We start from the raw sequence: 27,818 nt of genomic DNA on the forward strand, positions 1-27,818 counted from the left end.
TTTAGGAGGCCGAGGCAGGCAGATCACCTGAGGTCAGGAGTTCGAGACCAGCCTGACCAACATGGAGAAACCCCGTCTCTACTAAAAATACAAAAATAGCTGGTCGTGGTGGCGTATGCCTGTCATCCCAGCTACTTGGGAGGCTGAGGCAGGAGAATCGCTTGAACCCAGGAGACAGAGGATGCAGTGAGCTGAAATCACACCATTGCACTCCAGCCTGGGCAACAAGAGCGAAACTCTGTCTCAAAAAAAAACAAAAAAAAGAAAAAAGAAAAAAGACTAAGCCCTGGTCACTCCACATCCAGGTAATGATACTCTGCTCTAAGAGCAAGTTTTGCTATATTTGACATCTGCTGGAGAGATGTATTTTATCTCATCATAGGTCTGTGAAGACACCCAAGTGTTTCTTTTTTCATAGAGGCAGGGCCTCACTATGTTGCCCAGGCTGGTCTCAAACTCCCAGCCTTAAGCCATCCTCTCACTTCAACCTCTTGAATTACTGGTGTGAGCCACCATGCTCAGCCCCAAGAGTTTCAACAAAGAATTAAGAGAGTAGCCCATACCAGCATTAAAAAGTAGACAGTTCATTAAAAAAAAAAATGGATATGTGAAAACCGTGTCACACAGGAGAATGTCCTGATTCTTAGGAGATGTATGCTCAAGTATTTAGAAGTGGTGATATAACACCTCACCCGAAAATGTTTCGGCAGACGAATAAAGTACGGTTGACCTTTGAACAATGCGGGCTTGAACTGTGTGGGTCCACTTTCACGTGGATTTTTTCAACCAAATAAGGATAGAAAATACTGCATTTGTGAGATGCAAACCCCATGTATATAGAAGGCTGATTTTCATATATGCAGGTTCTGCAGGGGTGACCTTGGGACTTGAGTATGGTGCAGATTTTGGTATGTGTGTATCTTGGAACCAATCTCCCTGTGTATACTGGGGGATGGCTGTATATTTAAATGTGTTTGTAAACAATTGGTGAATCCAGATGAAGCATATAGTGTGCAAAATATGTATTGTTTCAGTTTTTAAAAAATTAAACTTAAATGTTCAAACTAAAAAGTGGGTAACTTTTTCCAGAAACTTGGAATTTACAAACTGGTTGAAACAATGAAATAGATGGCCCCTAATATACTAGGAGCCCTTCCTAGGTTCAAACACTCCCAAATCAAGATTCCAACATCTGCCAACTGATTTCTCAAAGCTATTATTTATTCTGTACAAGGTTCCACTGTACATTAGACATTCTTCTACTCTTGCTTACACAGTAAACAAGTGTACACTTGCCCTTGGGCTCAGGTTCACAGGTCTTCTCTGGAGAAGGGTGTCAGGCCAGTAAAACTCAGGGTGTCTTTCTCTGATGCCTCCTCCTAGGAGCCTGGAACGTGCCAGGCTCCGCGGGGCACAAGCCAGGCCCAGCTGTGTGGGTGAACAGCTTTACTCTCTAGGATAGCACACAGTTTTATCCAACTATATAGGGCAAAATTGAGCCCACAGGAAAGAACCATACAACTGAGGCAAGATGTCCCCAAATACCCAGGCTCCACTCCCAGGGCAGGACTGGAGACCAACGCCAAGAAGAGCTGAGGGGTTGCCTGGGCATCCCTGAGAAACTCGGTCCAAAGGGCCTATTGTCTAGGAGGCTCTGAGAAGGGGGCGGGGGCAGGGAAGGCCAGGGGGAAAGGGATGTTAAGAGAATAAATAAAAGGGAGAGAAGCTCTAGGGACGAGGGGTTTGTGCTATCCTTCAAACAGCTGGGAAGCAGACCAGGGGTGGGTTAGAGGACGTGGGCGGGAAGAACTTGATGCCCTGTCGGAAGGAATCTACCTGCTTTGTTCTTCGCCTCACTGCAATGCACAACGAGCCAGGGCTAAGGGCAGGATCCCTTTCCCGGGCGGGTTTGAACACAGCACTGGGGAAAAGGGAAGAGGCTGAGGGATATTTCAGGAGGGGCAGTTACCCCCTGGTCCCCAAATGCTATAAGGCACAATTCTTGGAGGCAACTAAATTCCATTCAAAACATTAAAAAAAAAAAAAAAAGAAGAAACGCAAACCCCCAAAAAGAAACTTGTTTTAGATCCCAGGTCTACTGTGGCTGTGCTTGGGGCCTGGCCAACGCCCACCTAGCACCACGGGGGGCTACCATTAGAAAAGTTGTACTTGGAAAAACAATAAAAGGACCAGTGCAATGTCCCAGCTATGAAGAGGCCTGAAGGAGAGCACTCCAGTCTGAACACTTTCGTTATGGAAATTAAAAAAAAAAAGTTGGGCTTTTTAAAAACCAAAACCAGCGTTTTCCAAAGATGTCCCTTCGTCTGTCCCCCGGAGTTAGCAGCGTGAAGAGGGCTCTTGGCTCATGGCTCTGGACGGGCGAGCGGTGCGAGTGGAGATGGGCGCCGGCTCCTCCGCGGCGCCGGCGTCCAGGCGGCGATGCTCCCAGCGAGCTCCAGAGGGCGCTGTCCCCTCGGAGGCGCGGGCGCTGCGGCGGGAAGCGGCGCAGCGAGGGTCTTCTGCCCACAGACGCGGTTGTTTCTGACACATAGGAAGACCACAAGTTTACAAATGCAAACGGAGACGCCGAGGGCACGGGGCGACGCTGGCTCCACGTCCAGGCGATCTTCCCTGCCGGGCCACAGCTCAGGAACGCCCGGCTCCTTGCTCCAGACCCTGACCAGGCTGCATCCACTCCTGCTCAGCAGCTTCAGGTTTGTTTTTCTCTTGTCAGGTTTGTGTGGTGTTGTTGTTGTTGTCTTTTTAAAAAACTTAGGGAGCCAGGCCACCACGGGGAAGGGAGAAGGAACGTGGCTCCTGGCGCTACATTCGGGAGGGCGGGCTGGCCAGTTCGTAGAAGAGCAGGTAGGCGTCGCTGGTGCGCACTTGGCTGGAGGACATGGGAGTGACGCTGCGGAGAGAGCGGGGAGTCAGCCCGGAGAGGGGGCAGGACCCGGAGACCCCGCGCCGGCCTCTTTCCGTGCCCCCGAAGCCAGCCGGCCTTTCAGGGAGCCTCCCCACGGGCAGCGGCTTCGTGGCCCTAAACTTTCCCATCCATTCTCGGTGTAAGCCGGGGTGGGAGGGGAGCCGGGGGGGGGGGGGGGGAGGGGGAGGGGGGGGGGGGGGAGAGGGGGGGGTGGGGGGGGGGGGGGGGGGGGGGGGGGGTTGGGGAGAGGGTAGCTACAGCCAGGGGCTGCGGCCCTGCCCTGGCTCTCACCTGGAGTCGTTGAAAGTGTGCCACTCTCCTGTCCCTGGACTGCGACAGTAGGCTGTATAGTGGCCACCCATGGTGGTTCCGGAGTGATTGGACACAGCGTACAGGTTGTAAACAGCATGGTCTGAGGAGGAGGCAGCTGTCAAGCCCCTGAGGCCCCCCTGCCCCGACTTCCTCCCTCCAGCCTCTCCTTCTGGGTCTCTCAGCAGCTGGTGCTGGCAGCTCCCCTTCCTCCTGCCCTCCCTCCGGCCTTGCACACCTGCGTCTTCATTCTGCCCTGCCTACTCAAAGATACTCACTGGTGTTTTCTGAGGCAAATTCTCTTAAGTCCAGGTCTCTTAGGGGGAAGTTCACAAATGTTGTGAGCTTGCTGGTTCGGATCCTGGATTCTGAGAACCGCTTCAGATCTGGCATTGACGTGAGTCAAGGATAGTCAAACCAATGCAGAAGGGCAGACAACAAAAGAAAAGCCTACACGGTCCGTTTCTTCCGACTGTTCCCCTCACCTATGGGCCCCTTGTCATCAGTTACCCTTGAAAGTCATGTCCCAGCCCTGATGGATCTTAAGGATACGGAGCACCAAGATCTTTGGGAACCTCTGGATGGAGAACTTCTTTATACACCGTTTTCTGCCTCGGCAGCGACAGCATGTCTGAGAGACAAGACAAACAGAAAGAACTTGTGGGGGAAGTCAGTGGGCCCCAATCCAGTCACTCCTCAGCTGGATCTGCTGGTATCAGCCGCTTCCCAATAGGTCCCATGGAAATTTGTTCTTCCTATTACCGAAGGGTGACTTACTGGCTTTTCATCTCCATCAAGCACATCCTCTTTGGTGAAGAGCCTCATGCAGTCCATTAATGTCACCTCAGGATAACCTCGCTGGGAAGGGGAAAAAAGCAAAGGTCAGAGGTCAACATGAAAGGACAGGAGAGGGAGTTCAACAAGGTGGGCAACTGGGGTGCATACCTTAGCAATGGGCAGTGAGAGGTCCCAGAAGGGGTCGAAGACTGTAGAACAGTAACCACAATCTGTACACGTCAGGGAGCTCTTTAGCTGCCCAACAAAGAGATCTGGGGGAAGAGAAGGCCATGAGATGCTGAAATACAGGAAGTAGAGCATGGTCTTCTGCACAGCATCTTTTATTTTTTTTTGAGATGGAGCTTTGCTCTGTCCCCCAGGCTGGAGTGCAGTGGTGCAATCTCAGCTCACAACAATCTCTGCCTCCTGGATTCAGCGATTCTCCTGCCTTGGCCTCCCAAGTAGCTGAGATTACAGGTGCCCACCACCACGCCTGGCTAATTTTTGTATTTTTAGTAGAGATGGGGTTTTGCCATGTTGGCCAAGGCTGGTCTTGAACTCCTGACCTCAGGTGATCTACCTGCCTTGGCCTCCCAAAGTGTTGGGTTTACAGGCATGAGCCACCATGCCCAGCCTGCACAGCATCTTCTTTCTTGCTGTTTCTGCTTTGCTTTGTTGGACACCGGGCAGAAACAGGCTTCCCCGGGAGAGTGATTCTTAGGGCTTTTCATGCTCCACTCAGGCAAGAGCAGGCAACAGTGAAAACAGGCATCTTCCCTTTCATGTGCTTACCCCCGATCCTACTGTCTTCCCGTTCTAGATATTTTCTCCACATCTGTCGGCCTTTCTCGTCATCACTGGGAACCAGAGAGAGACAACAATTGGGTCAAAGCTGGAAACTTAAGTTTAAGGGTCTGTCAATCTAGATCCTTCATCTTCAAAAGTAAATCAGATTATTCCCAAATCATTAACCCCAAAGTGGTGGGTAAAAATCTCGGGTTCACAAAAGTTTTGCTTCCCCACAGCATTCTCCTCTTACTTACGGAAGATGATCGAGGTTCTCAGGGTTGGACTTAGGTCTCAGTGTCACTCGGTTCACCTCGTTATGGAGCCCATCCAAAAGAAAGCGAAGAAACTCCTGAGCATCCTGCTGACTGAACCCAAAGGAAGGAGGGTGAGCAACACCTCTTGTCCTAAGAACCTGCTCCTACTGCCACCCACCTGAGAGGACATGTCTGCAAGGCCCTTACTTATAGCCAACAAAGCGCGGTGCGTATCTCTGGATCTGGGTCTTGAACTCAGATGGGCTCACCACATCATTGGGAGATGAAGTCCATATGGTCTGAATTAGTTTTGCAAACTCTATTGGAAGGAGAGAGTGTACAGGACAGCTGAGATATTTTCTGTAAGAAACTCTGAAACTAGAATCCCAACAAAAAGCAAGCAGAGAAAGACAGGATAGGAGTGTCTAAGACAAAACACCTAGAACAGCCCCAGTGGAGTGGAGGAGCATCCGGGGGTAGGCAGGAGCACATGACAGAGGGCCCCTCACCTTCCATGAGGGCTGTGTGTGCATTGCTGCCATGGTGCAGGTCCCGCATGTAGAGCCTCTGGAGGCAGTAATCTCTCAACTCCCTAGTGTTGCTCAGGCACTGCAGAATTGAGTTCATGAAGCACTGCAAGAGATGACCAGGTAATCAGTGGGGAGACGAGAGTCCCATCTTCACCTGTGTTACTTACTACCAGAGGCTCTCTGGTTCATCTACCTAGAATCCTTTCACAGGAGGCTATCCTTTCATAGCCTCAAGTTCCTCTTTTCATAAGTGAAAGGGGTGAAGTGAGGCAAACCCCCACTCCAGGCATAGGTGATATAATTGGCTATTTACTATAGAGGTGCACAAAAGGGACAGAAGTGTGTGGGAAGTGATGGGCATCCTTTAGGGGAATGATCCAGGAGAGGAGCAGGCTGATGGGTAAAAGGGCAACTCCCTTTTAGCAGTGCTTCCTGCTGGGGGTGGGTAAAGCACAGCCCAGCAATTCTGTGAAACACAGCCAGGAAGGGCAAGTGCCAACTGGCTGAACGGGTAGGGAGTCAGCCACAACCAGGAGGGGATTCTGGTTATATGGCTCCAGTCAGGATAGTAGGGGGTGGGCCTGGGGAAGAAGCAGGCCAGGAAGAACTCACCGTGTTCCCAAGATTTCGAAGACCAGCCAGACCCTGGGCACTCTTAGAATTCTGTAAGGAAAGAACATATGGCAATAAGGTGGAAGCAAAGATGCTAGGCCTGTGCTGGGCTCTCTCGTGCAATTTTCTAACCAGCTGGAGCCACAGGCAGCAGGCCACACATTCTTTCTTCAACTTTACCCATCTATGTACTTTGTAGGAAAGAGGATTGAGGAATGCCTGTTATTTTCTTTTCTTTTTTCTTTTTTTTTTTTTTTTTTTGAGACAGAATCTCACGCTGTCACCCAGGCTGGAGTGCAGTGGTACGATCTTAGCTCACTGCAACCTCCACCTCGTGGGTTCAAAGTGATTTTCCTGCCTCAGCCTTCCGAGTAGCTGGGACTACAGGTGTGTGCCACGATGCCAAGCTAATTTTTTGTATTGTTAGTAGAGACAGGGTTTCGTCATGTTGGCCAGGCTGGTCTTGAACTCCTGACCTCAGGTGATCCACCTGCCTCGGCTTCCCAAAGTGCTGGGATTACAGGCGTGAGCCACTGCGCCCTGCCTAAATGCCTGTTATTTTCAACAACCAACAAAAATATTCTTCAGGGCTTTACTTTACTGAGTGTGTATTGACTATGTATCTCCCTGCCCCCCATATTTATGTTATTCTCCATTCTCTGCTACAGTGGAGACTAGGAATTCATATATTTGGTACATATTGACTCCTTACTATAAGAAATTTCGAGTCCCAAATCCAGGTGCTATCTCAAATGACCTATATTTGTACTCCTAGAAGTCCAATATATAAAGTAGCTCTCATAATAGACACTTTGAGGAGGTTTTGAAAAGTTAAACAACAGAACACCTTGAGTTTCGATCTTCAGCTGGGAAAAACTCAAGTAAGCCTGCCATTCTGAATTGCCAGAGACAGGTGGAATTCCTTCCAGCTGAGCTCAGCTCCGAAGGGCTGATTAAAGGCTGGGAGAATCCTCCCTGCCTGGCTCAGGTTTCAACATCCTGACTGGCCACTGGCTGGGAATCCTGGAGATGGCAGATTGGGCCTGCAGAGGCAAGGGCCTGGCTGAAATTGCCACTCTTGCTGTTGGCCCTATAGCGGAGGCGGGTGAGGGGTTGGAGAGAGAACAGGTGCTGGATCGAGGACTCTGAGCTTATTTGTCAAGGTCTCTTGGCTAATCCTGGGCATATCTCCAAGGAGTCAGAAAACCTTCAGGCTCAAAGGGTTAAAGAAACAGTTTGCAGATGAGTCTGCCACCCCCTCTCTCAGGGAGGGGACTGGGAGCAGGCAACTCTGGAGCAACACTGGGGCATGCGTGGGGCCAGCTCAGCCCTGATCAGAACAGGAGCCTGAAATAACTCAGCTAAAATTACTCATGCCGTGTGCTGACAGCCTATGAGGCTGTCAGCAGCTCAAAGCCCATGAGGTTGTCAGCTGTGGGGGGAGGGGGGTAGGTGGGGGAGGAGCAGGCTGAAGGAGGGCTTTTCTCAAGAACTGCCTTACCGATCCCACAAGTAAGAGGATCCCTTCCTGGCCAGCTGTCAGGGCTAGCACTAACAGGTAGGGAAGAAAAATATACCCAGAAAAGAGACCCAATTTAAACCTGCAGCTAGAGAGAAAGGCCAATTGGCAGCAGGTGGGATATAAGCATCCTTAGAGAACTTGGCTAGGGCTGGCAGTATATGGCCCCATACAACATCTGAATCTGACTTACTGACAGTCAGCAAGAGGGCCGCAACAGAGATAATTCCCTGGGACAAAGACCTTCTCAGCATTTTCTAGAATTGGTGAAACGCTGCAAAAGTCTCCATGTTGCCCACTCGGAACTAAATGTTAAAGCTTGCCCACAACAGAATGCCCACCCTTACATCTATTTTTGGCAGTGCTTTATTAGTTCTTAGCCCCTGTGCCTCAGATGACATCTGTCTAAACAGGCTGTAGGGGAAACCATTCTACCACTGGTGACCGTGTCAATGTTCACCAAAGCAGGCCCTCAGCTGAGACAACAGTCACTCAGCCCTAATGGGGGTGGGGAAATGGGAAAACGGAGTCATCTGTCTACAGAAGCACTCCTGTGGTGTTTTAAGATGTTGACACTTAATTCTGACCCAGCAGTGAGGGGCACGAAGGACACTTCGTCACCCACGATTACTATTCTTGAGGATCTAACCCCTCTATTGGCCTGGGGGGTGGGGAGATGGGAGAAGCTCCTTTAAGGCATCATTAGGACCCTTGGTTGTTATGTTTTAGGGTGGGGGTTGATGCCTTTGTCTAAAATTTCCTCAGCTCAAAACCACATGCCAATTTCTAGGTGCTCTGTGTAGAAGGCGGGTGGATAACAGGAGTGGGGGCAACAGAGGAGGGGGAGCAGGGCTGCTCTATGCCCAGCCAGATATTCTTCTGCCAAGAATAGGAAATCAGGAGCTCCAGGGAAAGTCAGCACTTTTCATTTCAGAGGGGAACAAAATGTCCCCAGAGTGACCTTTCTTATAGGACAAACAATCCTACCTTAGGGTCGACAGGGAGAAAGGGGCTAGAACTGCAGAAGGTGGGAGACCCTGCACAGCCAACCTCTTTCGGCGAAAGCCAGAGGAGGAAATGGCCCCAGGTGTTATGCTGGGACACATGTGCAAAGAGTTGAGAAAGTTTGGACCCAGTCTTCCTTCCACTCAGCCATCAGCAAACCTAGTTTTGACTCAGTAGCAAGCACTGTTGCAGGGAGCAGATGGCATCTCCACCATCAGCAAATAGACAGCTTTCACCTTCTAGAGGAGAGGAGCGGGGGTTCAGGAGAGCCCTGCCTGGGTTAATGCAGAGGTAGCATCTGGGCACCCTTCGGTAGGAGAGGCCTAGGTTTGTGTCTTCACACTTGAGACCCCAGTCAAGGGCTTTCCCACCTACCTCACCTGTGTGGTGAGGGTCGCCCCAAGTCCTGGCTGCAGCTAGGAAGCCTGGTGTGGCCCTGGCACGGGGCAGGGCACGCACTGCCAGCACGGGAGCTGGTGCCTGTTACATAAGACCTGTCAAGCTCGGGCCCCTTCTCCCTTCCCCAGGCGGGCAGCGCCCAGCCTCGGCCCCGGCATTCCCCTGGGGGCTGCTTCCGCGGAGGGACCCGCTGCCCGCTGCATAAATGGAGAGGACGGAAAGAAGGGGAAGTTGCCCTGTCACCTGTCTGCACCTCCTCTGCCCTTCACAGGGTCAAAGGACCCCCGTCACCAACCCTTGGGAAAGAGCCCTTGGTGGACAGTGAAGGGGAGGCGGCCCCTTTCTGCCCAGCCTTCCTCGCCGGGGTTTGGCCTCGGAGGAGTACCCTGGCAGGGTCCAGCGTGCTGCCCTCGCACACCGATCGAGACCCAGTCAAGGTTATGCTTTCCTGCACCTGTCCTGATAGGTGCCAGGAATTGAGAGGCCAAGAGCCACCACCTGGTGGCCGGGGCCACCGAGAGGGAGGGGGCAAGGGGGACTTCCTCGGACCTCCACCCGGGGAGGGGACCACGAGTAAGCGTGCGATCACCTGGGGAGGGGGCATTCCTTGCCAGGAGACCCTGGGAAAGGAGGAGTGGGGGCTGGGAAGAATCCGTCCCCTCACCTAGGGGCGCGTGGCGGGCAGAGGCCAGGGAGAAGGCGGGACCCCAGGCCCTTGGCGCGGGGGTCCCGGAAAAGGGCCCGCGTACCTTGGCTTTGTTGAGCAGGAGCCCCACGAAGGTGGAGAGCAGCAGGGACGGGGAGAGAGGGGAGCGCGGCCGCAGCTCCTTGGCGAGGGTGGGAAAGGGGGCGGCGGGGGGTTCCTCGGGCAGGGTCACGGTGTACGAGGTGCGCATGCTGGGGGGCAGGCGGCGGGCTTTGGCCCTCGCTTAACGTTGGCAGCGGGGGCGCGGGGGGAGTCCCCGCGCGGTGCCACAGTCCGGACGCCGAGGCCGGCGAGACCGCCACAGGACAGTGTCCGCGGCGCCCGGAGGTAACCGTTACCGCGGGGCCCGAACGCGCGCTCCTCCGCCTCAACCTCCCCGGCGTGCGCCGCCAACCGCCCGGGTCCCGGCTCTCGCGCTCCGGCCGACTGGCGGCCCCGCCGGCGCCTCGGGCCCCGCGACGTCAGCGCTGGGGCGGGGCCAGCCCATCAGCCCCGCCCCACCTCGCCTCCGCCCCGCCCCCGGCGCCGGCACGCGGACCCGAACGAGGCGGCAAGGTCGGTCCTCCCCCGTCCGGCCTTCCCCGCGCTCCTCGGCGCCCCCAGCCCGCTGACCCCCGGCCAGGCAGACCCGCGGGGGAGGCAGGACCGGAGCCTGGAGGCCCTGGCCGGCCTCGGGGTTGAGGCTCAGCTCAGGATAAGTGATCTTTGGGGCCCGCAGAGGACGTCTCCCCAAGACCCAGTGTCAACCGGGTGAGCTTCCCCCAAGGCACCATTACACTTCCTAACTCTTGAGGGGGCTGCAAACCATTTTGAGAACGTGATGAAAGCTCTTCTCTCTTCAGGGCGAAATACGTATATGCACAAACTTTTGTCTAGAGTTCCGGCGGTACTCAGGCCCTCGTGAAGCCCCAAATTCATGCAGTGTGTGGAGGTCAATGGGCCCAGGTTAAGAAGATAGACCTTCACGGCCTAGGGGCTGAGCTGCCCTCCTCAAAACAGTCCTGTTTGACCTCTTTCAAGAGAGGCAGTGCTCATATTTTATAAGGTCCCATAGGTCACCTTCTCATTTGGCTCCTGAAAAGAACCTTTTCTGGTCTCTTCTAACCAATTACCCAGCTCCAGCTCTCCCATTATCAAATTTGACTTGTTTTGGGGAGCTGGGGAGAAAGCAATACAATAGTGGGGAAACAGGCGCTCAGCTGGCATGGGGCGAGTGTTCTACTCTGGCCTTAAGCAGCCATGCTGGAAGATAAGGGGTCTTTAGGTTTCGTTTCTGATGCTCCACCCCTCCACCTAACAGGGAAGCTCACGAATCTGCCTAGAGAAAGTATCTTGTTTGGAGCTTGCTGGCTATTTTTAGCCAGTATTTTTAGCATTTAAAAATACTCCAAGAAGCAGCAGTGTATGCTGTTACTCATCTGTGGGCTCCTTCTGTTCCTTCTGGTGTGCTCATCCCCACATGTACACGCACACATGACCGCAGCTACATGGGGACTGTGTCCAGGACACACGTATGGCGGTACCCTAGGTCACCGACAAAGCAGCAATTTCATGCCAATGAGAGAGAGATGGGGACAGTTGTCCCCTCCCCTGTGTGCCAGCAGTGTGATGGGAGGAGGGGGCAGGGGACAGGAACCACAGGCAGTCTGCTTGTGATCAGTGAGAGTGGGCATGTGAGGAGTGGTGATCTCTACAGTCACTGTTCTCACCCAGACTCTAACTGAACCTGGACCCCAGACAAACTGCAGCAGCCTTTCTCCAAGCCTCCTTTCCAGCCAAACGCTTTCAAGCCAGCCCTACACCATCTGAAGCAATGTTTGCATCTGATCTCATCACTCTTCTGTCCTGAAACAACTAGAGCACCTGCCCTTGCATCCAGCCCCGAAGCCTCAGGTAGCCTTTCTCTAAGGCTGTTTGTCCACAGGCCCACCACCCTCAGTCTTCTCTGACCACTGCTGTCAACCAGCCTGTGCTTATCCTCTGCCGAAAAACCAAAACTGCCACTCATTAAGTACTTATTAGATCCCAGGCGCTGGGTTAAGGGTTTTATATGTGTTATCCCAGTTAATTTCTATAACATCATGCTGTAGTAACTATTACCTTTATTTTATTTGTTTTGTTTTTTTTTTTTGAGACGGGGTCTTGCTCTGTCGCCCAGGCTGGAGTGCAGTGGCACCATCTCGACTCACTGCAACCTCCGCCTCCCGGGTTCAAACAATTCTCCTGCCTCAGCTTCCCGAGTAGCTGGGATTACAGGTGCGCACCACCATGCCCGGCTAATTTTTGTATTTTTAGTAGAGACGGGGTTTCACCATGTTGGCCAAGCTGGTCATGAACTCCTGACCTCAAGTGATCCGTCCACCTCAGCCTCCCAAAGTGCTGGGATTACAGGTGTGAGCCACCACGCCCGGCCTATTACCTCTATTTTATAGGTGAAGGACCTTAAGCCTAGAGGGGTCAAATGACTTTCCAGAACTGCAGAATTAATAAATGACAATGTGGGGCTTTGTCTTACAGCAAAACCCACGCTTTTAACGGAAATTCTGGGATGTACTTCCTGCTCTCTGCCAATTACCTACTTGTAAATTCTGCCTAAAATTTGCATGTTCCAAAAGCCTTCCCTAATTAACTCCACCCATCTCTAAACTCTCCCTTACTGCATATCCTCAGTCTACGTGCATTCAGTTTGCATGGTGTTAATTTATCTTAATATGTTTATCTTTGTTTTATAAGTGTTTCAAAGCGTCCTATAAATGGTCTTAGATTGTGTGTGGCTTGTCATGGTTTTGCCAGCACACTGAAACCTCCTCAAGGGCAGGGTTGTGGGTTCTCTTAGTGGGTTCTTAATAAATGGTGTTGATCTTGTCTCTAAAGAGGGCCAGACCAGGCTCTGCTAGGAATCCTGGGAGTCCCACTAAGCCTCAGAGGGTGGGGTGTGGGTCTGGTTTTGCATGTTGAACACATGTGCTGCTGGGCTTGGGGGGACCTGCCCAAGAGGTGCTCACCCACTATAGCATTTGGCCTGTTTCCCTATGACTTAGACACAGTGATGTAAGCACTCCCACCCAGGACATCTGGGTGTTCTGCCAGCTTGCTCTCCCTCTTCCCTGGGATTTAGGAGGTTAGAGGGGTTGCTAGGAGCAGGGAGGGCCAGATGCAGAAAGCTTTAGCGTGGGAGCACTTTGAGAAGTCTGGGGTGGGGGGAAAGAATTCACACAGGGTCCAGTCTAGTCAAGCAGGTCTGACTGCTGCAGGACACGGCCACAAAGGACCTTGGCTCATCTCTCGGCCAGCCAGGTCTCTGTGAGACCCTTTCTCTTCACTGCCGTTCTTGGAGTGGGATGGATACAAAGGATAGAGGCTTCTGGCATCTGAATCTGGCTCTGGCTCAGTGACTCTGTGCTTCAAATACACTAAGCTAATCTGAGCTGGGCTCATTTCTGCATCCTGACTGCCGTTCCTCAGAACCTGGGCTTGGCCTGCTTTCCCTATAGGATAAGTAATTTTTTTCACCTTAAATCCTTCCTGGCATGAGATGGAGTGATATAAATGAAAGTCAGGGCTAGCTCTATGAGGGCAGGGACTGAGAGTATCCTGCTTCTCTCAGATCTGCGTGGGCAGCTTAGGCCAGGGTTTGGTGACACTGCTGGGGCTAAGGCACATGTCTTAAAGCCTGGCTCCCAGCACGTGCCTGCGATTGCCACCGCAAATGGATAGACCGGTGGCCTGATTGATTGATGGATGAAAAGGTAGGGGCTCTGAGTCCTTGTTAGGGGTTGGGCTTTTGCCCCACAGTGCACCTTGGGGAGAGAGGGTCAGCCCATCCTCCCCACTCTCTGTGGGAAGGTCTGCTTCCCTGCATGACGTGGACCCCAAGAGGCCAAAAGCTCTGCGTTCCTTTGAGCCCAGGCAGTCTGGCCTGAACCAGCTGGATTCCAGAGGCCCACACACCTCCTTCTTTTGCATAAGTCTCTGTCTGGGGTGCTAGTTTTATGTATGTATTGAGGTGAGAGAGTACAAGGGGCCACGTGTGCAGCTTTGGGCTCTGAACATGATGTTCATTTCTGCAGCTGGTGGTCAGTGGAGCGGCTCCCCCAGGGGCAAGGAACATTTTGCCAGGCTTGGATTAACTTCTGCATTGCTGAGCCCCACCCCAGCACATTAACTCATGAAGACATCCTGGAGTGGGGGTGGAGGAGGAGGCGGGAGGATGGTGCTGGGCACCGATTGAGAAATTGAGCCTGGATAAGGCAGCACCAAGGCTAACAGCCAGGATACAGCCCACAGCCGGTCTGCAAGGGATGGAGACATCAGTGTCTTGCTGATTCTAGTCACAAACCGCAAAGCCACTGCCCTTTCCTTCGCAGCAGCTAGTACAGCTCCTGGCCAAGGGGCCTCTCTGGCTTAAGGTCCTTTAGTGACCTTCTCATGCTGCCAACACAGATTCATGACCTCAGGAAGTTCAATCTCCTCAGGGTGGCTGAGTGATCCCAGGGTGGGAGTAGGTGAGGACAGACCCCAGGATCTCAGGCTGCCAAGCTGGACAAACAAGGCAGCAGGGATGCAGGCCAGTGTGGCTGCGTGAATGGAGCGAGAACACAAGGGACGAGAGGCGAGTTGTACTTCTCACCTAGGAGCTCCAGGACAGCCCCTGCTATCCGCAATTTGTTCTCTTTGGAGTAACCTCCGCTCACTGCAGGGCAGCATTCAAGTCCAAAGTCCCACCCGAGGGAAAAATCACATGACCTCAGCTTATATAATCTCCCTGTCACTGAACAGCTGGAACCCAAGGCTTCGGAAGATGAGTCAGCAGCCCCAGTGGCAAATAGGACCCAGGTATTCAGTTTCCCAGACCTTTTGCTCCTAGAAACAGGTCCTAGAGCAGAGGGCAAGGGTGTGGAAGAGACTGGGTGGGTGAGAATAGGCTGGGCCAGACTCTGAGCCTCGGCCCTGGCTCTACGTCCGAGTTGCAGGTGCCCAGCTTGCTGACTGTGCTCTGGAAGGCCCTGGGCCAACCCCTGGCCCTTCTTGGGGAGAGGAGAGGGTGGCCTGGGCAGGGCGGGGCAAGGGCTGGGCAGAGGCCAGCAGGCAGAATGCCAGGGCTAGGGAGGAGCAGCTGGAGGGGTGGAGCAGAGGGGGATTAGGAAGGATTGTAGGGGTTAAAGCGCAGCCCTGGCAGGGCTCAGTGGGAACAGCTTGTTCTTCCATAGACCCCGGGAACAGGAGAGGTGGGGCGGAGTGGGGAGATGACAGGGTTGGGACTGGGGCTCCTGGCTCTCTGTAGGGCTGAGCCACCTGAGCTGGCTTGGAGTCCCCACTGGGGGTAGTGAACGCTTTTTTTCCACCATCACTGTTCCTCCTCTCTGTCTGCATTTTAAGCGGAAGGTGGAGTCTCAGGGGAGGCCTTTGTTATACAAGTGCTGAGCGGCGCCCCCCTGGCCTGGCATTTTGTTGGTGCTTACACAAGCATGGGGAGGGGATAATTCTGAATTTATGTGGTGCCCCCTGCCATCCCCCGCCAGCTCTGTACTCATGCTCAGCTGAGTCTGTGATATTCAAAGTTCGTGTTGCCTGTTACTGTTAATGAGGGAAAGAAGTCTGGCTAGAACTGTTCTTCCTGGTCACAGCCTGCTGTTGACCTCCCTTAATGAATGCCAGCTGTAGCTCCAGTCAGCTACCCTGAGAACCTCCTGGGACACAGGATGTACTTTTTTTTACCTCTGTTTCTCCCACGGGGTTGGTGGGGGGGGTTCCTACTCTAGTCAGCTGCCAAATGCCCCCTTTCTATGATCTCTTTTCCCCCCTTAAGTTTAAATGACCTCTTTTACAACATTTTATTGATTTCACATTCCTCCACCTTCATTATTTGCTTTGAGCCTCATGGCATGCTTGTGAGGTGGGCAGGGCAGGCGTGATTGTTCCCTTTTATAGTCTAGGAAATAAAGCCCAGCTGATAGGTGTCCAAGGTTAGAGAGGCCAACTGTTCCTTCCACTGGTCACGAGCAGCCCGTCCCAGCCTCAGATGACCTCTCCCTTTCCCTCCACCTGTGACACTCAAAAACACCCAGGGCTGCCTCCCGTTGTACCTATTTAAGAACTTATTTCTCGGCCAGGCGTGGTAATCTCAGCGCTTTGGGAGGCGGAGGCGGAGGTGGGTGGATCACCTGAGGTCAGTTAGAGACCAGCCTGGCCAACATGGTGAAACTCCATCTCTACTAAAAATACAAAATTAGCCTGGTGTGGTGGTGCATGCCTGTAGTCCTAGCTACTTGGGAGGCTGACACAGGAGAATCACTTGAACCCGGGAGGTGGAGGTTGCAGTGAACCGAGATCGCGCCACTGCATTCCAGCCTGAGTGAGACAGAGCGAGACTCCATCTCCAAAAAAACAAAACAAAACAAACTTATTTCCCTAAGTGAATTGTGAAGGCACTGAGGGCAGGGACTGTTGCTCGCACACATCTCTTGCCTCCCAAAGCACCGGAAGGGTACAAGGAGGACTAACATTTACTAAGCAACATGCCAGTCACTTTCACATACATTATCTTTTCATTCCTCAAGTAATCTATGAAGTGGGAACTATGATCACTCATTTTACAGAGGAGGAAACAGGTTCAGAAGCTAAGGGACCTATCTGAGGTCACACTGCTAGTAAGCTGAGCACCACAAATGAGTGCCTCAGAAGGCAAGATCCCCAGATGGAGATCTAGAAAGAAATTGGACTCAGTTTTAGAAAGAAGTGGTCCAGGCCCCACTAGCAGGGTTGTTCTCACCTCAGCAATACCCACTCTGCTCCAGGAAATGAGGATAAGAGGGGTGGAGAGATCAGGGTGAGGTTAAATAAAGGTTTTGTACTATTGACCCTGGAGAGGCCTCTGCTGGTTGGCAGTATCTTCTGGGGCATGAGCTCAGCATGAAACACTAGCTCAACTGCAGGGCATTCCCAGCTAAAAGTGCCTTATGAGTTGCTTCTGGATGAGGGTGGCTGAGTTTCTCCCAGGGCAATCTGCCACTTCTTTGAGGTCCTCTCTCAAAATTCCCTTCACCTTGGCCCTGGAGCCGGGGGAGGAGCCAGGGTTGTCCCTTCTGGAGAGGTGGAGGGCGGCAGACTCCCAGGAGGGTTGGGCCATGCCTGTGTGGGGAGGAGGCAGATTCCCAGTGGAATCTGACCCCCAGTAAAGGGGAATACCGCTCTCATGGTTGGGGCTGAGGGTGGGTCTGTAGTTTAGTCTGCGGTGAGGTTTTCCATCTCAGCATGCCTAGAGATCACCCAAAGAGCTTGTGGAAAGAGCAGCTTCCCAGGCCCCATCCTGGGAGAGTTTGCTTCAGTGGGTTTGGATGAATCGTTAAGCCCTGCAGTGACTCTGACAGAGGCAGTTTGCAGACCCCACTTTAAGGAGCACTGCTGACCGTGAAACAACCCTTCTCTTCTGAACAAGGGGAGGGAACCCCGCAGAGGCTTCTAGGACCCAAGCCACTCCAAGGAGTGCCATATTCTAATTGCCCCGGGGTTGAACAGCACCAGCTGAGTCCAAGTGAATCCTGCTCTACTCCAAGCCCAGCACGCGGCCCCCTGAGAGCTGATACTTCCCCGCCAGGCCAGCTCTGTCGTGACACATGTCTCTTCTCCACCCCTTTCTACAGTGGATCCAGCCCTGCCTTGTCAAGTTCTGAATGTTCTGGGAGGCACCAGCATTTCTATCTCCTGTGCCACTTCACAGATGGCACAACAAAGCCAAGACTCCCTAAGTCATATTACCAAAGTTGCTCTCTCAAGACCTTTAGTTATGCAAGCTTCAAGGTCCTGCCCCTATTCCTGAACCCCTGCTGCATTTGTCTGGATCAGCCCTCCAAGCAGCATTTCTTGCTGTGGCACACTGTTGTTTTCAAAATGTACTTGTCCTAGGAGTAGGGAGGGATACATAAGGTAATGGAGGAGACACAGCACCCAGCCCTTCTGCCCATATGCTTGCCTGTCCATCTGTCCACCTTCCACCTACCCATGTATCCACCCACCCACCTATCCACCCACCCACCACCCACCCATCCATCCATCCATTCATCCATGCAATCAGCAGGTCAGCCCCCATTGTGGGAGGCATGTGGCAGGGGATCTAGAGATAGGATTTCTTTTTCCTCCTCTGAGAGCTTGCCACCTAATGGGCACATTAATAACTACAGAAAAGGCAGATGTCGTCAGTGCCCCAAGAGAGGCGTGTGCAGGGATTAGTTGTGAGCAAGGCCATGCCAGCCCTTGGTCAGTCTCCAGCAGAGCCTCTTCCCTCATTCCAGCCGAGGCAGGGCTGGAATAGAGGTATTGGATTGTCTCAAGCCCTAGATAAAAATTTCTCCCCTACTTTGTCCAAAGCCAGATGATAAGCATTGCTGTCTGATACCCTGGTCCTGAGTATGCCAGTGTCACTCAGAGGAGAGTCTTCTTCCCCTGATGTCTTATGTCCAAATGTAAGGCCAGGCGTTGGGGCTAGGGAATAAAGCCTGCACAAGAGGGAAGACGCAACCACAGCAAGGAGGCCCTCCTGCCACAGGGTGCACTGGTGGTCTGGGGCCCCCCGCATCCAGCCCAGGTTGGGGCAAGGCCTGAAGGAGACACTGGCATGTCACATAGAAAAGGAGAAGGTGAGAAGAGTGGTTCATTGGGCGCAGCAGAGCATTCCTGAGAACACTACTGGACTATCCTCGAGTGCACAGGCCCTGAGTGGGCTTTCTAGGCAGAGTGGGAAGGCCCCTCCCCTTGGCACGGAGCCCCAGGGGCACCAGACGTGCCAGGATGACTTCTCTTGTTTGTCTCCACCAGGAGCAGCCACCGGCTGCTGTCAATCATCAGTCAGGTTGGGAGTCGAGCCCTCAGCCTGGCTGTTCTCCATCAGTGGCTGCCTCCCCAGCCCATCCCCGGTCCCCAAGGGTAAACTCACCATGCCATCTCTTCCCGGGGAGCTGGAGCGGCTGGGCCCAGGGGCCTGACCCTTTCCCTTCTCCCACAGCATGTAGCGACCAATGGGTCGGTAGGTTGGGCTGAGGATTTCAGGGACTCGTGAGGGAGGGGCCTGGGAGGGCACCTGAGATGTACTGCCCTTGCGACCATAGTTCTCCAGGTAGTCGACCAGGTACTCAGGGCGGCTGGCTGCCTGGTAGAGCCCCTGCAGGGTGCAGAGCTCCTTGCGTGTCCGAGCCAGCATGGGGCTGCGGCCCAGGTTCTCGGGGTCTATCCGGTAGCTATCTGAGGTCCGGAGGCTGGAGAAATCCCGGGCCAGGTCTGATTGGCTGTCCGACTTCTGGGTTAGGGTCACCCCCTGGTCATAGGCATTCATGGGCAGGTAGCTGAGGCAGTTGTTGGTCACTCCATAAGGGAATCCGCTGCCCCCGCTGAGGCCACTGCCTGAAGGCCGCTCAGTAACCCGGGTCTGGCTCTCTGCCCGCTTACCACCCCCAGTGATGTCGGGTCTCAGCAGGGGGCGGCCCCGGTCATAGTCCAGGAGGGAGGAGGGGCCATAGGTACGGGGACGGGTGAAGAAGCTGCTGGTGGGGACCGGCTTGAAACCAAGTTTCTCCTTCTCCAGTAAGGAGGCGGCCAGGTTGGCCCCATAGGAGGAGGGGGTGTAGGCGCCATAGCCTGACTTGGCATAGTGGGCATCTGTGTAGCGGGCCGATTCTGTGTAGCGCTTCAGGGTGGAGGAGAGCTGGGACATCCTTCAGGGCGGCACTTAGTGGGGACTGGGAGCCTCATGGGCTGAAAGACAAGGAGAGTAGTTGTCAGAGGGCCCTGCCAGGTGTCGGGCTCCCACAGACCCGCTCCCCATCTCCAGCTGGGCCAGAACCTCAGAGCTCCCAGTCCATTTCCACAAGAGGCAGGCTGGCTGCTGAGAAACACACATGCACGCAGGTGTGCACAGGGGCTTGCTTGCACCTGTGTGTTCACACCTCAGTGAGAGTGCGAGGGATGAGGTGGCTTTTATATGCCACACAGAGAGTCAGTGTATCCTGGCCATTCAAAGACTCAAACACGCAAGCAGGGGCTACCCGACCTCCACAGCTCACCAAGCCGTGCAGTCTTCCAGCTCAAATCCCATTGCCTCAGCATCTGCAGAAACTCTTGAGCTGGGGGGATGCCACCAACCCCTGGGTTGAGAATGCTGGATATTTCAGGAGTTAAGACCACTTCTGTCCCTTCTGACTTATGTGATGAGCAGGCGTCTTTTTGGAATCCTAGACTGTCTGTGCTGGAATGACCTGAAGATCATTTGGTCAGATCCCCTGTGAGGCCAAGGAGGCTCAGGGGAGGAAGTAATGGGATGTGGGTGGGCAGGGGAGGCCATGAGTGAGCATGCAACAACGAGGGGCCAGAACGTGGTCTCCAGACCCTTTCCCCAGACACTAGTACCTGCTGCATGGTCCCACAGTGAGGCACACTCACTTCACTGAGCTAAGCTTCTGTTGTAAGTGGAGTTAGGGTCCTGTGGCCTCCCAAGAGTTCCTCTACCAACACAAGGGTTCCTCTACCAACACGGATCTCAAATTGTTCCTGGCGATGCTTGTGCAAAGGGGGCCCCCTACAGTCCCAAATCTTGCACTGTAGGTGGCATTCCCAGTCCTTCCCTGCTCCAGTCCTGCAGCTGGGGAGGGTCTAGTGAAGGAACACAGACACTGCTGAATGTGGAGCTTTGAGAGCCCCAGAGCATCATGAATTTTAATCTATCTGTTATACAGATGGGAAAAGTGATGCTTATTTGCCCCCGGCCACACACCAGCAGAGCCAGGACTGGAATCCAGGTCTTTAAAATCCTGGCCAGTGTTCTTTCCATTTAACCTTGAGTTACCACCCCCGCGTCAGATTTAGGGTCAGTTGGGGACCCCCAGAGGCCTTCCATCACTGTAAATGTGCAGCCTGTATCCAATGGAGCTGGAGTGGCAGAGGAGCAAGTAGGGTCAGACGCCTTTCCCCGAGGGCATCAGGGGCTCTTGGTGGGCTTTCTAGGGGGACGGAAGCAGAGCCATCCAGGACTCTCAGTCATGGGACTTGCACTGTGATGGACTAGCTGGGTGATTTTGCACTAGTCATGTAACCTCTCTGAGCCCCAACTTCCTCATCTGTAAATGAGTAAAACCATCATCCTCATAATTCCTACCTCACAGGGCTGTTGTGAGGAATAAACGAGAACAACATGTGAAGGGCTCCACAATGACAGTGGTTACCATCTCCTCCCCCAGCTACTGCGAGGCAGCATGGCTCCACCCTCTGAAGGTCTATGATAATATCAGGGCTGGCTGTCTCCCAGCCTGGCCAGCCTCTGGCCTCAGCTTGGGATGCCAGGCCCCCCCTGCAGCCCCCAGCGAGAGAAGCAGCAGTGGGCAGACATCTGGCCACTCAGCAGACACTGGCTCGGCAACCCAGCCCATTAGGGCAGAGAGGAGCTGGTGCCAAACCCCAAATGCGAGGACTTGGCAGAAAGCTCTAGAATCCCAGTCCACACGAGGCTTTGGGGTAGGTACAGGGGTGAGAGATGAGCAGGTGGCTTCCATATAGGCCCGGAAAAGCATTCCTTGACCCTGCCTCAGAACTCCAGCAGTTTTCAGTCCAGGCTGACATCAGAAAGGCCTGGTCCATCTTACTGTCTACCCTTTTGCCACCTGGCACCCAGGGGGCCCCTGGCCCTTCATGTATACTCCTTTGCCCACTGTGCCCAGCACAACTTTCACCCCTTTCTAGGAAAAGGTAACTGGGGGATGATGTCACACAGCGTTAGAGGGAAACCATAGGGGGAGAGACAGACAGAGGCACAGGGTGGGGGTGGGGGCCCAGTCCTGCTCTATTTTGCTTTGGAGAACTCCATCAATAATGCAAAGTCAAAGAGACTCCAGGTCTCAGGAGCTGGGCTCTGGGACACCAGGCAGCCAATCAGATACAACCCCCCCAACAAGGGTATGAGCTCATGGCTCCTCCCCACAGCTCTCCCTCCCCCCTCCCCCACAGTAAGGCTCTCAGGGAATTGGTATTCTGCGGGCAGCACCCCAAGCCTGTGACATCCCTTGGCCCTGCTGATGACGCAGAAGTGCTGGGGCCAAACAAGGTCTAGAGGACAGGGACAGACAGCTCTGAAAGGCTTTGGAGCCGGAGGCGGGGCCACACCTCTGGCCCACAGATTCCCAGGAGGGCTCGCAAATCCCCACTCTCCCTCCCATCTGGCAGGTGATTTCCAGACCCCTCCACCTCCTCCCAGCAGCCCTGGGAGTCATGCCATCACTAATACTCCATGGAAGCTGCCTCTCAGCTCTGACATCTAGCTACAGTTCCCATGTCTGGGGAGAGGGTTCCTACTGGGGCCAGGGCCTTCCACATGTCTCTCCCCTCCCACATGTCTCTCCCCTCCCACAACCCCCAGTTTCACTCTCAAAGGTCCTAGCACCTTCCAGGTGAAAACACAGTCTGGGTTGGTGCCCCTTGGCATTACCTGCACAGCTGTCCCTGGAGGCCACAGAATGCACTATGGGCAGGAGAGCGGGCTGGGGCCCTGGCCGGAGTCTCGCTGCGCAAGACAGGGACAGGACGAGCACTCACATGGCTGCGAGTCTCCCTGTTGCCACAGGAACAGCCTGAACTGAATGGCCCTTTCATGGGGCAGTGGGAGGCAAGCCGATTGGCTGGGATCCCCCATACCCCTCCCTGCCCAGTACTGGGGCCCCTGCTGCCCAGCTCCTTTCACTGTTTACCCAGAGCTGGCAAGTACAGGCACGCAGCTCCAGGCAGCACCTCCCCAGGTGTCCGCCACGTTGGACAATGGGGGCAGTCCCCTGCCCAGCTCCTCCTCCTGGCCATCTTCACTGAGGTGTCCTGACCCTTCCTTCTCTGTCAGAGATTCCTGTCGCTTTGCTCAGTTTCCCTCTCCTGGGAGGTGCAGCAGTGTTCCTCTGCACAGAGGCACTGGGCTTCCTGTCAGGACATCTGAGCCAAGCAGCTGTCACCCCAGCCGGCTGGTGCTGATCACCTCTGAACCAGGCCCAGCCATGTTGAGTACTTCACATGCAGCTTCTGAGTCCATCTTCTCTGCAGCCTCACATCAGCTCTCATTGGCCCTTGCCATGTGACGCATTCTTCTAGGTGTGCTTCATACACAGAGCACCCCAAAAAGTCTTAGTGCGGGTTTAAGCTGGGATTCTTTCAGACATAAATGTCTCCAAGTTACACACCTCTTTGGACAGATTAAATTATTTAAATTAAAATTAAACATTCACAATTAAAAAATAAATATACAAGAAATTTAAATATGGAAACTTTCAAATGAAGTTTTTAGCATTTGTATTTCTGAAGTTATTAAAGCTTAAAGCTGCACTAAGGCTTGGGACACAGTGTATTAACTCACTGAATCCTCCCAACTCCTTTAAGCGGTAGGTGCTGTTATCATGTCCATTTGCAGATGAGGAAATTGGCAATGCTGGGAGTGATGTGGATTTCCCAAAGTCACACTGGGAGCAGTGGCAGAGATGGGCTGGACTCGTGCTCTGTCTGCTATAGCTGGCCTGAAGCCCAGACCCCTGCTTCACTCTTCCCTGGCTCTCCATGTGACGGGTCAGGACTGGGACCTGTGGGTGGGGTTTGAGGGAAGGGCCACCACAGGATCCAGGTGTCCACCATCCAGGAACAGCATGGGGTGTACAGACTCCGGCAGGAGCAGCCCTCTGGATTTTCCATTGCAGGTGAATGAAAGCGAAGCCAGGCGCAACTCGAGCCCCAGAACAATACTGATCGGCCGCAAGACGGTCCAGGAAGCCTCCATTTCACCCACTGTGCCAAGCCCCTGCATGTCCCCTGGCACCAGCATCTACCCCAGCTCGGGGCCTTGGGTCCCTGGCCTGGTTATGAGCAAGTCCCTAGCCTCCTACCCTGGCTGCAGCTTGGCCCACTCTTCAAGGTACCCATGCTGGGTGAGTCAGGGGTTAAAATGAACCCTGTCCCCCTGGGGCAGCCAACCCCTTTGCTTCAGCCACTGTCATTTCCTGTTGCTCACGTGAAGGGCTCCCTAACCTGCCCAGCCAGGGGAGGGACTTGCTCCCCAGGAATTCCAGGCGCTCCTGGCCCTGGGGGCAGGGGATGGGTGATGCCCCACATCCCAGTAACCTTCATGGCGTCTCTCTGCCCAGATCTGCTTGGCTTTTTGGAGTGAAAGCCTGCTTTGCTACTGGGGCCTGGATAGAGAACCTCTAGCTGAGTTTCAGAAGCATGCCTAAACAGGGTTAAGTCTCTTCCCTCCTACTCAGGTGCCCAGAAAAGGTGAGTGGGGAGTCCCAGCCAGTCCTGACAGGTGGTTGGGAGCCTCCACAGTGGTGACCTCAGAGCTTCCTAAAGCCACTTGCTAACAGCATCAGAATGTGCTGACCTTGAAGGACAAGGCGGGTGAGAGGGGGCCCTGTCTCCTTCCATCTGCACTCTGGCCCTGCCTCCCAGCTGCTTGGGTCACCTGCTGTACTATCTGGGCACAAGTGTCTGGTCCTGGAGGATGGGATGAGGGAATCCTGGCAGGTGTAGAGGACATGGATAGAGTAGGGGATGGGGGGGCGAGGGCATATTTATGCTCAAACAGTCCTTGAACTCTGCCTACTCCTCTCAGGCCCCAGGGCCTGGGCTGGCCGTTTCCCCTCCAGCCTGTCACTAGGCTCTGTCTATCGGGGCTAGCACCCGCTGATCCACCAGCCTAATCCTCTTGCCTGCCCTGGCAGGGGGTCATCCAAGGGAATCTGGGTCCATTTCTCTTTCTTGTGCTCCCAGTAGTTACCCAAGAGCTGGGGGAGGGAAGGAGGTAAGATAAAGAGACTGGAGATTAAGGCAAGAATCCTGACTGCTGGAGAAGAAGTGGATGGGCCCAGGGCAGTTTCTATAGGGTGCTCCTTGATTTGGGGTTGTGAGTGGGTGGGGATCTCTACACTTCCAAGACAAGGCAAAGAAATGGGCCTCCAGGCAGTATTGGGATCCTTAAATTCTCTTTTCCAAGCACCTCTGCCCAGGTACTCTCCGGGTGCCCCCTCCCCAGGGGAGATCCCCGGTCTCCTTGCTTCTCCTCTAGGGCCTCATCTTTCCTCTGTTCTCAGCCTCCAGAGGAGCCTTTGGTCTTGCCCCTGACACCCACCAGGCCCAGTGGGGTAGCCTCTCACATGCTCTCCCAGATTCACTGATGTCTTTCCTCTAGGTGGAGTCCCAGAGAAGCTCAGATACCAAAGGGGCAGCTACTGACCTGTGTCCAGGGGCACTGGATGGGAGCTGGGGGCTTCTCCTTCCCCAGCAGGGCAGGGAATGCAGTGGAAAGCCCAGAAGCTGGAGCCTGACTCTGGGCTGGGTAATCCGGAGCTCAGGTTACTGACTCCGATATATATAGTATCTTATCTGACCTCGCAGACTCGCAGAGATGGCGAGTGCAACTCACTTGCATTCCAAGCCCCGGGAGAATTAAAGGGGCAGTGGCGTGCCCACCTTGAGGGGCTGCCCTTTGGGGCCAGTGCCAGCCAAGGAGGTCTGTGAGGACTCTTGGAAGGGGGGGCAGTTTGAAGGGGAACAATCAGGAGATTCAAGAGGAAAGAGGACTGAAAAGAGCACAGAGGGGTGGAGGTGGAACTTGAGACAAAAATACAGAGAAAGTAGATTTTCCGGAGCAGTCAGTCGCAGAATTAGAGAACAGGAAGAAGCCATACCGTTAGCCCCACTCTTAATTTTGAGATAGAGTAGACCTAGAGAAAGAAAGCAGCTTGCTTAAGGGCATATCTAGATAGAAGCAGAAAGGGGACTAGTACTCAGGTTTCAGTCCAATATTCTTTTCTAATGGACTTCTAGGCCTGGGCTTGGAGGCTTATATAAGGTTTTTAGCCTTATTGCTCTGGAATAGTGGATAAGTCACAAGTTCTCTGAACCTTAGCTATTTAATCTGCAAAACAGGAATAATAATAATAATAATAATGGTCTATCTCAGTTGTGAGGATTAAATAAAATAATATTTGTAAATTTCATGGCCCATAGTAAGAGTTCAATAAACAATGATGATTATATTGAATACTTCCACTTATTATTATAATTAGTGGTATTATTAGTAATAGCGCCTTACCAGGTGAACCTTCCTAGGGAGAAAAGGAAGGTTACTCCTGGGAAAGTGTTCCTTCCTTTTTTTTTTTTTTTTTTATTTTTGAGACGGAGTCTCCCTCTGTCGCCCAGGCTGCAGTGCAGTGGCGCGATCTTGGCTCACTGCAAGCTCTGCATCCTGGGTTCACGCCATTCTCCTGCCTCAGCCTCCCTAGTAGCTGGGACTACAGGCGCCCACCACCACGCCCAGCTAATTTTTTTGTAATTTTAGTAGAGACAGGGTTTCACCGTGTTAGCCAGGATGGTCTCGATCTCCTGACCTCGTGATCCACCCGCCTAGGCCTCCCAAAGTGCTGGGATTACTGCACTTTGAGCCACTGCTCCCGGCCGGAAGTATGCCTTTCTAATGCCAGAGAACAGTCCCATGGTTTTCTGAACTGACCATGTCCCATAACTGGGAAGGGCAAACAAGGCTTGCCATCTTCCTAGATGTCCAGTCCACCAAGCAGAGAAAGGCCAAGCCCATCTGGGCTCTTCCCCCTTTGTCTAGAAAAATACAGCAAGCGCAGCTTCCCCCAGGCCACCAGGAGAATGCTTGGCCCCTCTGGGGTGGTTCCACTCTACCTGTGGGAGGGCTCAGGATTCCAGGGCCACAGAGCCGGGCTGAGCAGGGTCACAAGAGGAAGGAACGGAGTTCTTAGCCTCTTTGGCCTTGGTGCACTTGTCTGCTCCCAGGACGTTTCTTGATGGCTCTCCCTGAGGACTGGGAGTACCCAGCCTGGTGCCTCCACCCTGTCTTAGCACAGGCTACTGACTCAGCCCAGGTCCTGATGATGCACTTCAGAGGACGCCCTCATTCCAGTCCTCATTCTGTCTCCAGTCTGACATGCATCTACAGCATCAGAGGAGGGGGCCTGCCTCGACCTTAGCCCAATCAGCTCTCCTTTCCTCTGCTTTACGGGTCCATCTGGGGGATGTTCTCATGCCCATTCCAGGGCAGGTGAGCAGCCCCTACTATTACCTCCAGCTCAGTCCCATTCTAAAGGCAGTCAGGTCAGGAGGTAGGATGTTCACGCTTCAGGGAAGGGCTAAAATGGGTTGGCTAGGGCTTCCCTTGACTGTTGAGAAGTTGCTCTCTTCGGAGCACCGCGTGCCTGCTTCTAGTTTGGGACTGGTGAGAATTTCAAAGCTGCCTCTTTCTGGTTTGAGATTGGTGGAAAATCTCCCCTTCCGCTTAATTGTTGCCCACCCCCCGCTCCTAACCCCCTTTAGCAAACTGACCAGATACAGCCCGGCGAGCTTTAAGAGCAGCGAGTGAGCTGCACGCACACGTGGGGAGGGGGTTTGTCAGTGTCGCTCTCGGGCCACATACCACCGATATACACGGGGCACAGCGAGGAGGACCCGCCAAAGCAGCATTTCCTTAGAATACACTGATCAGCACACAGATGGCTCTTCCTGGCACCCTGGGCTGACAGCAGGCAGCCCTCACACAACTGGCAGACACAGCCGGCTCTCTCCCTATATTTCTAGTGCCCACTGCACAGCCGGCTCTCTCCCTATATTTCTAGTGCCCACTCTGCCCAGGCTGTCGTGGACACCTTACTTTCTGAGCTCCAAACCGGCACTGATCCCCGAATCCCCCCTCCCCGATCCCCGACAGGTGGCACGTACCTGCCTCTTCTTGGAGGATGGACGAGTCGAACCGGGCACAAGCATGGAGCTGCGGGTGAGTCCCGGCTAGCGCTGGCGCTGGCGCGGCGCAGTGAGCACCGGCTGACGCAGAGGGCTCCCCGACCTCGGCTCATGTCTGCCTCTCCCCCACCTCTGCCAGGGGCCCATAAGGGACCTCCCCGGGAAATCGGCGCCACCCAGCGGGCAGCCGCCTCATTGCGCCTGGGCAGGCAGAGCCACA

The 27,818-nt window shown here is 53.9% G+C and overlaps 1 protein-coding gene across 4 annotated transcripts; it reads right to left on the minus strand.

Annotated features, from left to right (window-relative positions):
* Nucleotides 1-1,200: 1,200 nt before the first annotated feature.
* On the minus strand, nt 1,201-27,818 carry USP2 (ubiquitin specific peptidase 2). 4 transcript variants are annotated; one of them, XM_058446553.1, is made up of 14 exons: nt 27,578-27,818; nt 19,882-20,073; nt 18,759-19,573; nt 6,198-6,248; nt 5,565-5,688; nt 5,263-5,374; nt 5,056-5,166; nt 4,805-4,869; nt 4,181-4,284; nt 4,013-4,093; nt 3,788-3,866; nt 3,514-3,621; nt 3,218-3,338; nt 1,201-2,911 (listed from the first exon to the last, which is right to left on the minus strand). In XM_058446553.1, exons 3-14 carry the CDS (start codon nt 19,530-19,532, stop codon nt 2,824-2,826), a joined length of 1,818 nt encoding a protein of 605 aa, XP_058302536.1. In that variant the 5' UTR covers nt 19,533-19,573; nt 19,882-20,073; nt 27,578-27,818; the 3' UTR covers nt 1,201-2,823. The 4 variants fall into 4 exon arrangements, with proteins under 4 accessions (XP_058302536.1, XP_032023596.1, XP_058302537.1 ...); XM_032167705.2 differs by lacking the exon at nt 19,882-20,073; XM_058446554.1 differs by lacking the exons at nt 18,759-19,573; nt 19,882-20,073 and having other exon boundaries at nt 27,578-27,815.

The sequence above is a fragment of the Hylobates moloch genome, unplaced genomic scaffold (genome assembly GCF_009828535.3).
Source record: "Hylobates moloch isolate HMO894 unplaced genomic scaffold, HMol_V3 SCAFFOLD_11, whole genome shotgun sequence".
NCBI classification, from domain to species: Eukaryota; Metazoa; Chordata; class Mammalia; order Primates; family Hylobatidae; genus Hylobates; species Hylobates moloch.